This window comes from Sphaeramia orbicularis, chromosome 14, assembly GCF_902148855.1.
Source record: "Sphaeramia orbicularis chromosome 14, fSphaOr1.1, whole genome shotgun sequence".
Taxonomy (NCBI): domain Eukaryota; kingdom Metazoa; phylum Chordata; class Actinopteri; order Kurtiformes; family Apogonidae; genus Sphaeramia; species Sphaeramia orbicularis.
The window spans coordinates 28524752-28536707 of NC_043970.1; the positions used below are offsets into that span (position 1 = coordinate 28524752).

Below are 11956 nucleotides of genomic sequence, written 5' to 3' on the forward strand. Positions count from 1 at the left end.
TCAAACATCACATGTAGCCTATTTAGTCATTAAAACATTTGTGTTTCAAAATAATGAAAAAAACATAAAAGAGCCAGTCTTTTGAACGGCTCTTTTCAGTGAACGGCTCCTGATTGAACGGCTCCCTTCAGAGAGCCAAAAGTCCCATCACTACTCACTGCTTCACTCACATGTTCCAGATCAGGGGTGTCAAACTCATTTTAGTTCAGGGGCCACATTCACCCCAATATGATCTCAAGTGGGCCGGACCAGTAAAATAATAACAGTGAAAAAGTAAAATTACTTTAGGATAATGTTTACATCCACAATGTTTCCTTAACCCTCCGGTATCCGGGTGCACCTTTTAGGCACACTTTGCACTTTGTGTTAAAATACTTCATATTATTTTTCACAATTTAAATAAGGTTAGAATTCAAAAGTTGCTCATTTTTGCATGATCTTTCAAATTCTGGCCACCAACTAAAATTTGCACATTGTAAACAAAAGAAAATTACAAGACTAGCATCTGTCTCCCAAGTGTGTCTAAAACGCACAATTTCTTCCATTTGATATGTATGATTAGGGCTGACCTTGATTTACAAAAATAAAATCAAATTAGAGCAGAAAAGTAAATCAATATATAATATTTAATAGTTTGATTTATAGGTGTGCATTTTACGGACACTTGGTGACAAATGCTAGTATTTTTGAACATTTGACCAAGCGCCAAAAATAATAATGCAAATCAACCAGTGTTGGAGTTAATCATTATGCCAGGCTGCAAAAATCAAATAATATGTGATCCACTTTTTATGTAGTACATTGAAAAAAATTAATTTTTGTGTGTTTATTGCATCCAAAAAAATGGTTTGTTTACATTACAAACATGGCATTTAAAGGGTTAAAAATGTGACAGTTATTGAGTATTTGGTATTTTTATTTATGGCTCAAATTGATGAAATAGAAAAAAGTGTAAAAGAATTAAAAACAAACTGTATGAAAATTTTTTTTGACATTATTCCACAAGTGTGCCAAAAAGGCACACTTGCTGCTTAGTTAGGGCCTTGCTGGACGGGATACCGGAGGGTTAAAAATCTGAAAAACATTAACAACTTGAAATATCTTAGCAAAAACAAGGGCAATTTTAACAATATTCTGCCTCACTTTATTATTTACACATGTGCATTACAACTTACATTACAATTACACATACATAAAACATTTAGTAACAGGCAGAATATTGGTAAAATTGCATTCACTTCTCTTAAGACATTTCAAGTTGTTCATATTTGTTCAGGTTATTCACATTTTTTGGTTGTTAATATAAACATTTTCATGTAATTGTACTTTTTTTTTTAACACTAAAACAAAGATCAGTTGTCATTATTTACAGGTTATTATGATAATATTTTACTGGTCTGACCTAGTTGAGATTTAATTGGTCTGTATGTGGAACCTGAATTAAAATGATTTTTACACCAATGATTGATAATTTCTTGAGTGTAATTTTTGAATTTCATAAATTCATCTGACGGGCCGGACTGGACCCTTTGGCGGGCCAGATTTGGCCCCTGGGCTGCATGTTTGACACCTGTGTTCCAGATGATCAGTTTTACTTGTACTTCTTAGACTTTCCCTGAATGTTTCAAATCTGTGCATCTAGTCTGAATGCAGATCCTCCTCCTCCTGCCTGTGCAGACCATTATGTCCAGATATGATCAATGTTATGAATGAACTCTAACACTGCTTATGGCAGCACAGGGGGTCACCATGGATTTGGAGCCCTGTGAAAAAAATATCACTTTGGGCCCTACCACTGCAAACTATGCGATGCCTAAAAAAAATACAGTAGTGGAGAAGAGTTTTCATACACCCTTAAAATTTGACACAATCTCAAATTTTATCATAAAATATTTCCAGAAAAATCATGTTTCACAATGTGTGGCTGCATCAGACACACACAAATCCAGAAATTAACTTGATTTTTTTGGGGGTTATTATTAAGAAGACAAAATTTGAGGAAAAAAATAGAGAATTCTGATTATATTTTAATTATAGAAATGAATTCAGATACCACACATCCCCTTTGAGAGCTCAATAAAGACAGCTTTGCTAACTGTTTTAAATTCTGACCCAAAGTTTGGATATTCTGGGGTAAGATATTTCCATTTGCCACCATGTTAAAAGACAAATCCAAACACTGAATGTATTATAATAATTTCACTAAAAATCTATCTTTAAATCAGAAGAATCATGCTTTTTAATAAAAGTAACTTTTTAGAAGATGTTGAGACAATCTCATGACAAAACAAGCTTTATCTATGTTGGTAATTTGTTAAATGTGTCAGACAATGCAAACATACAAATTAATATTTAACTGTAATCAATATCATTGCAGAACAATGACCAAAACAAAGCCTGTTTACGATTTAATATCTGACACTGATATTTACTTGACACAATAAAATTCAGACAGAGACCAGGACTCGCAGCCTTTACTTTAGAGTGTTTTTATTCCAATGGTGCACACATAAAACCATTGTTTCCATGGAGCGTTTCTTTACATAACCTTCCCCCCTCAATGTAACAGATACCTTGAACAAGTACTGAAGGCATTTTCAGTTGTGTACAACAGATATTGACATTTCAAAGTTTAGTTTGTCTGTTTCTTGCTGTGGTCTTTATATAAAGATAAGACCCTTCCCCCTTTTGACACACATACAGAGTATGGGTTCAGTAAATAAGATACGTTAGGTTCGTATGTTGCACTTCATGTTGACTTATTTTTTTAACTGAGGAATTAGTGCAGACATTGATCACCACAATAATGTGTTCAAGTAGCTGACGGTAAAATACAAACTAATACTTAAAAAGTCAAAGTGTCCCTGTACATCTGAGGTGTTAACGTCCTGCTTCTGACGTGTTTATTACAGTTCAAGCCCGTGGCACATACCGACGCTCTAACAGCTGAACCAACAACACCTATCCCATCACATCACTCCAATTATCGTCAATACTGAAGCTCAGCTGATGAATGCACAACATGTCACCATGTCTTACATTAACAGCTGCAGATAAGCCATAATTCAGCTTGTGGTATTTATGAATATAAATATTAGGATACCAATTATGTACATGTCCCGAAACCCAAAATATTTTGATGTATGGAGTCTCCTGCTCAGCTTGGAGTGCGATACATGACATTAGACGACAGTTGTCGTCTATTGGAATAGGAGATCTGCAGGCACACATTTGGTTTGGCAAGAGGGGTTGCCGTAGTTACTCTTTACTCTCTAACTTACAGTATATTGACAGAAGAAAAAGGTTACAGACAAAATGGACAGTCTTCACCCTGCTGCCTTTATGATGTTCGTGTAAAAAGGGGTTGAGTAAAAAATAAAAACTCCTACTGAACAATTTTATGGTGTACACTTAAGTAGAAAGAGTAGAAAGCTCTTTTTTTTTTAACAGATCACATGAACTTTGAAAGATGAGACTAAACTAATCGCACCTCAAACATGACCCGACACAATGTCAAACAAGTACATTAAATATATCCACCTGGGGCCAGATTTACAACACCATAATAAGTTAAAGAAAAGTTAAGGGCTTAATGTTAAAATGATAAGAGGCTTTAGACACAGGGTATGATTATATGAGGTTTGGTTATGAGAAAGATAAGGATACGGTTCACATTTATCACCAAATGATTGTCAAAACTGAGGCCTCATGTTCAACCTTTACAACAAATTAATGGGAGGTAATAATCTGAAGTTTAATAATAATCAAGGCCACTGTTTGTGATGTTAAATATAGACACAGTATAGTTGCTTACAGTTAAATTTCCAAACAAAAGACACTGAAAACCTTGTGTCAGAGGTATTAACTGGACCTGGTCCTTCTTACTACTGTGTATTTCTAATTTATATGTATATTCTAAATGTAAAAAGTTAACCCTGATATATGTATTTTGTGTCTCTTTGCTGACAAGAAGATTAAAATAACAAAGCAGGATTTAAACAACACAAACTTATTTTATTACTGTAAGTTTCATGTTCAGTTTTACTAGTCTGACTCGGAGGATGTCAATATGGCCCCTGGTGTTTAGATGTAAAGCTTTGGACTTTGATACTTGCTGACGATTTAAGATCTGGGTCAGAGGCACTGGTTAATGGAACGATGAGTCACATGTGTCTGTGTGAGCGTACTGTTGGGAAGATTATGATAGAATAGACCGGATGAGGTAATGAAATGAAAAGATGAAAAAACTTTAGCTAACAGACTTCAGCTTGGACCATGGATGTGTACCGCGCACATCCAATGGTGGGTTGTTGTAGAAGATGTGGTTGCACAGCTCTTCCAGTGGGGGTTCGGGATCTGTGGTGGCAAACTGAGCGGCATCTTCAATTTCTTTCCTCACCTCCACATCGATTTCCTACAGACAGAGGACAAATGAAGGAAAAGAAGGAAATTGGATGTTTTTTTGTTTTGTTTTTTGCACACAGCATGAAGAACTACATCATGCAATGGTACTATATAATATTAATTCATACATTCACTCAAACTTTATTAAAATCATGAGAGATCACTGAAGGCTTCCCCTCATTTTCAATGATGATAAGAGTACAAAAAAAATAAATACACACATAGAAATGATAGGCAAGCAGGTGAAAACAGTATGAAAAAGTTACATTACAAAGCCAAGCAGTTTGTAATCATAGTTTTAACGTACTGTGTTGTGAAATGTTCCAGTTAAATGCATCAGAAAAAGTACAATTAAAATCTGTCTTGTCTGGTTATTAGTATGCCAGATGTTTTGTATTTTTTTGTTACCCGTGTCACAATGTTTCTCTAGCACTAAATTAAAAAGAAAAAAAAAACCCAAAAACTAAAATTATCATTGCTAAGAGTATGCATAGTTGTCGCTTCTGGAAAGTCTCCTTGCTGGCTGGGGGCACAACCTCAATATCTGCCCAATCTCATCTCTGCTGACATCTGTGTAATACCGTGACTTGTACAGCATCCATTACAAAGCTCTGCTCTCCCTCTGTTATTATCTGTTGTCTCCACAACTGTTGCATCATGGGATATTTGAGTGAAGTGTCCAGAGCTTGCATACTGTAATACCTAACAGAAATGGTATGCAGGTCATGTACTATTGAGTTTCTATTATCATTTCGGACATATTAGGAAATCCTGAATACATCCTTAGCCTTTTGTGTCCAGTTTAATAAAGAGGTGATGTATGGAGGCACATTGAAAAAATATAAAATAAAAATCTGAACCAAACACTGCATGAAATTAGACAATAAATATAGATTTTTTTTGTTAATGAACTGCAAGGTTCTCTCTTCATGCAGTAGACAACTTAAGAGGACCATATTAACGTACATAACAGGAAGTTTTCCAATAACCATGCTCAGGGGACAAATGAAAAAAGTTAGAGATGCAGACAGTGTGAAAGCCTCTTCGCGTACTAGCACTTACTGGTGGATGAAGAATAAAACCTTCCAACCAAAAAACACACTTTTTTTGGGAAAATATAAAATATCACATTTTTTTTCTTATAAAATGTTATTTGTAAAAAGTAATACAGTCAAAAAACACTGTAGAATTTATTGGGTTTTGTTCTCAAATAACATTCTGCAAGAAAAACAGCAAGTTATTATTATTATTTTTAGTTTACTCAGCAAAGCGCATATTTTTAGATAGGAGGTTTTGTTTTTCCGCCATCGTTATGTTCTGTTGTCACTGTCTATTTCATGCCATTTTCGACTGGAACCAGAGGAACATAAAACTGCACACTTCGAGCTGTATCACACAGTCCCATTGTGCTGCCTGAGGTCAACTACTGTATCAGTGCAATAAGAAAGTCAGCTGAGCTCAAAGGCTGTGACCAAAAGAAGCCAAAAACCTGTGACACCAGCTCCCTCCTGTGTTTAAAGAATATACTGCACATGTACTTTGTGCTGAATAACAGTGCAATCTTGTACGCTGACGTTTCTTTAGTGCAAATCCAGTAGATATGCTGTTTGTCTTGTGACTATGAGAGTGTGAATGAGTGGATTCATTCATTTCAGACAGTAAACCTTACCTTGAGCTCCTCAACGCTGGCCATGTTGTTGCTCAGCATACGGTCTTTCAGCATGGAGATGGGGTCACTCTTACTGCGGACCTCCTGGATCTCCTCACGTGTGCGATAGCTGAGAATGGAGAGATTGGTGCAGGGATGTTGCAGGGGAGTACTAATACAACATTTTCATACCCAATAACAAATCAAAATAGAAAAACATCTACATCTGATAATCCTGACTACCAGCGTTTTATTTTTTACTAACATCAGAAGTAACAGGTAACTGCAGCTATGGGTTAACTTGATGGCAGTAAAATGTCCCAATGGTTGTTTTTTCTCTAACACTAGCAAAAACACAAGGGGCTTTGGTGCATTTCTTTTGTTATGTTAAGATAAATTGGTCAGCAATATAAAAAAAATGTCTACAAATATCTTATTAAAGCTGGTATCAGTCTGCTACAATAAATAATACCAGAATTAGTCTCAGTTCATCCTTTGGCTGTTTTCAAGGCACAGAAAGTTAGAACAGCAGGAAGGAGACTAAATGAGACTACTGCAGGACAGTAATAAAAGCAAAGGGGCAGCAGAGGTAAGGATAGAATTTGATTTCAGCATTAATAACAATAACAGCAACAAAAACAATAATAACTAGTACTTTAAGATCTTAAAAACAAGCAAGTATATGTACCTGACACCAGGATCGCTCATACTGTGTCCATGATAGCGGTAGGTCTGAAGCTCCATCAGAATGGGACCCTTAAGATAGATGTATACAAAACATCATAACTGCATTTCATTTAAAAGGTTTAACAGAACATTGTGATTTGTGTAATTTGGTGGGTTACCTCACCTTCCCAGATCGGCAGTGTTCAGCTGCAAACCTGGTTGCTTCCCGAACACACAGAACATCCATGCCATCCACCTGAGAACAAGATCCACACATCAATAAATACAATGTACAGGTCTCACAGAAAACATGATCATACTCAATGCAAATGTGAAATATTCATATGAATAGTTAAAGGTTCTTTAATATTTCTGCTACAATTTTGGACACTTTAAATGAGAGACTTTTTGGAAAATATGGGAAAATAAAATAAACAAGTGACGCTTGTTTTCATTAAACAACTGTAAATCCACAATATAAGGACCTCCATTAGACGCAGAGTGACAAAACTAGCAGGGATAATTTAAGCAAAAGTGACTTATGTTTGGAGGATATGATTGTGCAATATGCTTTAAAGGCTAAAAAGTGAAAACAATACCCTGAGACCAGGAATAAACTCTCCTCTCTTGTAGTAGTCTGTGCTGGCGGCAGCTCGCTCCACTGATGTACCCATACCGTATCTGTTGTTCTCGCAGACGAAAATCACAGGCAGTTTCCAAAGTGCTGCCATGTTATAGGTTTCAAAGATCTGACCCTGTAAAATATGCCAAAAACATTTCACATTTAGTTTTTTCCCAAACCTTATAAGAAATCACTTTACCTCATTAGCCAGATTAAGGGAGAAAAAACATCCTCCTTGTCTTGGTCCTGTGTTTGAACTGGGACCGGGCAACTGGGCCAAAACATCATATGAAAATCTTTTGAAATAGAGACACAATCCATAAGCTGAATCAAAGTTTTTCCACCTCTTAAAAAAAGGTGAGCTGCACCCAAACTACTGGTTTCTGAAGCCTTAGGCTGTGTGTGATGGCCTATTGCTGATACTCAACTAGAAACATGCAATTTTTCGTATGATTTTGAACCATGTTAATGCAAAATTTTGACAACAGTGGATACAGTTAGATTCTCCTCACTGTACATACATTTATGACAGCTGCTGGATTTCTTACTAAGGATATGGCCACTAACTTGTCAGACAGATGCCACAGTGAAGAGATACTATGTCAATATTTCTTCAACAGCAGCAAAACAGCATGTTACACAAACTCTAAAGGTTAACTTGAAGTAGTCTTAAAGAACCTCTGAACACGAACTTACATAAACATGTTAACCAGGCAGTGTTAATGCTACATCTCATAATTGACTCTATTACGTCTGCAATTTATAATGAATGTTTAGTGACAAGGAATGTTTCGACGGCGGTGTTATTTAATGACATGATCTGCAAAAAGTCGATCATTTACCATCATTTACTGTATGACCATTCAGCCTCCATATGACGGTACGCACTGAGCCGCCTATGAGATCATAGACATCCAGTAACTCGTATTCAATGAGTTATTAAACTAGGACTGCACCGTATCAAGGGGAAAAGCATGCTGTAATTATTTTGACAGATACTGCTGTTATATGAGTTTGAAAGGTAATTTTTGCATTTCTTTTTCACTGAACAAATCTAAAAATAATGTGATTTTGCTGGGATTCCTTACACCTGGAGAATATGAGTTATAGAATGGGACGTCTCTGTATCACCATAATACTTCATTTAAAATGTGAGAAATTTTATGTTCACCAAAAGTTGCAGATCATCTCAACTAGATATTGCTTATAATTTGGAAAATTCTGTGATTAATTGTTCAACACTGGGGCTGTAAAATAAAAAAAAAAAACATTATTTTCAATGTTGATTAATGTGCCAATTATGTTATCAATTAACTGACTGGTCTATAAAATATCAGAAAATGGTTTAAGTGGTTTTCTAAAGCCCAAGATGATGTCTTCAAATGTGTTGTTTGGTCCACAATAGACACAATGGAGTTTTCTCTCACAGAGGAGCAAAGACATAATAAAACATTCACATTTAAGAAGCTGGAATCAGAGAATATTGACTTTTTTTCTTTCAAAATAAGTGTTGGTTAATTTAATAGTTAAAAATTAATGAACTAATCATTGCAACTGAAATAAACAGTAGGTCAAAATAAACATCCATGCATTTCTGTTCTTCTGCATGTGGAGGAAAAGTGTTACTAAATCTCTGCTTGATTACATTTGATTTCTATGACGTACCTGGTTGGCAGCACCGTCACCATAGAGACAGACACACAGCTCATTCCTGCCCTGATGCTTGCAGGCCAGAGCCACACCAGCCCCCAGGGGAACCTGTGGACAACGCAGACATGTCTCAGGTTACATCACATTACATTTGTGAATGTGCTGCTTCATGTGGCAGTGTTAGAACAAATCCAACACTGACAAGGTGCAATGGGTTCCTTAGCTTATATTTTTTAATTATTGTGCATTAAATCCAAAATAGAATATATACAATAACCTAACAGCTAGAATATTACAAGATTTTTTGCATACAAATACCAGTGTGAAGTCTTATCTGTGACCTTAGCCCTATGACTCTGCAAATAAAACACTTTTTGATGACGGCAAATCCTTTGTGTAAAATTATGTCTAATGGTGCCTTTTACATTATAAATTCTGTGCTCCTTAATTCACTACCACAGTTTTATCTCCCATCTGCAGCCTCACTATAATGCATCACATTGTACACTTACCATATAATTTGACATTACGAAAGGGGTGTTTATTTGTTGCTTTTCTAGCAAAACTGGGTCACTGGAAAGGCAGTTATGATTTATGCTTACACAGACAGTGTATGATGAGAAAAGGCAACATTACATTTTCATCAGTAACTGCTTCACCGGAGAGTCCGTCATCAAAGGTTAGTGTCAGTCTAAACTGACACCATACAGGTATATGGGTTTATGTACATATTAACCTCACAATTTGCAGAGAGTGGCTTTTTAATGAAGTTGCATTACAAATTTAAGTGATGAATTCTGAAACTGACATTCACAAAGAAAACAGGTTAAGGGACAGAGCTAATAATCTCCGCTCATATACCTGAGCTCCGACAATTCCATTTCCTCCATAAAAGTTTTTGCAGTACATGTGCATTGAGCCACCTTTGCCCTTTGCAATGCCTCCTCTTCTGCCTGTAAATACAAACAATATGGGCAAAGACAGTCAATGGAGGTGAACACACAACTGCATCTAAAAGATAATATTCCTGGACTTTTATCTCTTCTTTGTAGACTCACCAGTGAGCTCAGCCATAATCTCCTTGACAGTCCCTCCTCTGGTGTAGGTGTAGCCATGGGCACGGTATGCAGTGATCAGGTGATCGCTCAAATTAATGGATGCTTCAATACCAACAGCACAGGCTTCCTAACAGCAGAGTAGAAGCAGTCATCCCATAACTACATTTTCTTAAACATAAAAGCGTACACCATATATTACAATTTACTAGATACTATATTGCACTCCACCTGGCCATCATAAAGGTGACAGAACCCTCTGATGATCTTCTGCTTGTACAGCTGATCTGCCTTTAGCTCCATACGTCTCATGGTCTGCATGGTGCGGTAGTACTGCAGACCCTCTTCACGAGTCATCACCACCTCAGTGGCTGGGGCCTCATCCAGCTTGTGTGTATCACATTTCTGTAGTAAAATGAAATCCAATATTTCACATACAGTTGTATATACTGCTTGTTTAATACAAAATACAACATGAAAAAAGTTTAGTATTTACCTTTACTTCAAAGGTAGCCTGGGCTGTGAAGTCGGCATAGGTGCGTGCTGATATCACTGCTGCAGCCCCCTGCCATAGGAATGAAAAAACATGAATAAAATAAGTTTGGGCTGATTGATACGACCTGAAAAATAAAAAAATTTAAAAAAAAATATGTTGAATTGTTTGTCTGTTTACATAAATGAAAGATTTAATTTTGAATGGTTCAAAAATAATTTTCATCAATAAAATTATATACTGTGCATGTGTTATATCAGCAAACAATAACAAAGCTTAGCACTCATGAAGGACTCTGCATATTATCTGTTTAACATTATAATAATTTCAAATCAAATAAAGCACCGCTGATAGGCTATGACTAGAAAATCCTAGTAATATACATTTGCATTGTTGCGGTTGCATTTTTAAGTTTTGTTGAGGAAGATATGTCTCCAGAACCATGGAAGCTGTCAGATAATCAGCTTATGAAGATAACCTGTCAGCAATAAAACAAAGATAATGGTATAGCCAAAGCAAAACCGTATGAATAAGAAGACAGAACAACAACAGTTTAAAACAAGTTCTTCCACTTGACAGAATGAGCTAACTGGTTTAGTGTACCAGCAGCAAATTAACATCACAACAAACCACTCCATTAGGCCACTATTGTGGGAAACCTCGAGTAAAACTTCATAAAGTTTTGTGTCAGTATTAAATATAGCACATTTACTCCACAAAACACTGACAGAAACACAACACAAGTGCAGATTTGAGTACAGACTTTAGCAACGTTAGCAAAACAAGCTATCACTTGGCCTGACAAGGTCAGAGCACTAACACTGTTTTAGGTAAAACACTGGAGGTCTGACAACAAAGGTGTGATAAAGTGTTCGGCTAAAACCATCAATACCTTGGAAAACGTGCACTTACATTTCTTTGGGCGCAGGCTCTGAGCACATTGGAGATATTGGTCAGCATCGTTCCACAGTGGCTCAGTCAGCACAGTCCTGAACCGCACACACAGATCCGTCCTTCTGACACACTCTGTCCTTCCGGTGCCGCCATTCTTCTTCTATGGTTTTAAAGCTGCAGCTGAAAACCACTAGCGCCTCTAGCGGTCTGCGCTTTGTCCTCCTACCGACCCCAAACAAACGGAAATAAATGATTTAATGGTTCTTTTATAGTTCTTCGAAAGTAACGACATATATAATATAAATATAAAAACACGTGCATTTACAGCCATTTTTAAATATTCATGAAATACTGGCTCCATATAGTTAAAGGCTAAAATAAGTATATAACATGTACTGTTATTAATAATAAATTACTGGACTATTAGTTCAATAATAATACTTCACCATCCCGTATTTGACTTCCATAAAGTTTCACCATCTCTAAGTCGACATAGTTAAATAAACTGAAATGTTGAGGTGCTA

General features: G+C 36.2%; 1 protein-coding gene across 1 annotated transcript; it reads right to left on the reverse strand.

Moving 5' to 3' along the window:
• Nucleotides 1–2473: 2473 nt before the first annotated feature.
• pdha1a (pyruvate dehydrogenase E1 subunit alpha 1a) lies at nt 2474–11599 on the reverse strand. Its single transcript, XM_030153649.1, has 11 exons — nt 11451–11599; nt 10542–10610; nt 10277–10450; nt 10049–10175; nt 9852–9943; nt 9006–9098; nt 7318–7473; nt 6903–6974; nt 6741–6808; nt 6074–6182; nt 2474–4414 (listed from the first exon to the last, which is right to left on the reverse strand). Exons 1-11 carry the CDS (start codon nt 11496–11498, stop codon nt 4250–4252), a joined length of 1173 nt encoding a protein of 390 aa, XP_030009509.1. The 5' UTR covers nt 11499–11599; the 3' UTR covers nt 2474–4249.
• Nucleotides 11600–11956: the final 357 nt, after the last annotated feature.

Bases quoted from the DNA above. Each gene is read 5' to 3' on its own strand.
- pdha1a (XM_030153649.1), bottom strand. From the start codon at position 11,498: ATGCTGACCAATATCTCCAATGTGCTCAGAGCCTGCGCCCAAAGAAAT. The intron at 9,944-10,048 runs GTGAGTCTACAA...TTGTATTTACAG, and splicing joins GATTATGGCTGAGCTCACTG to GCAGAAGAGGAGGCATTGCA. The intron at 4,415-6,073 runs GTAAGGTTTACT...CTCTGTCTGTAG, and splicing joins CCAGCGTTGAGGAGCTCAAG to GAAATCGATGTGGAGGTGAG.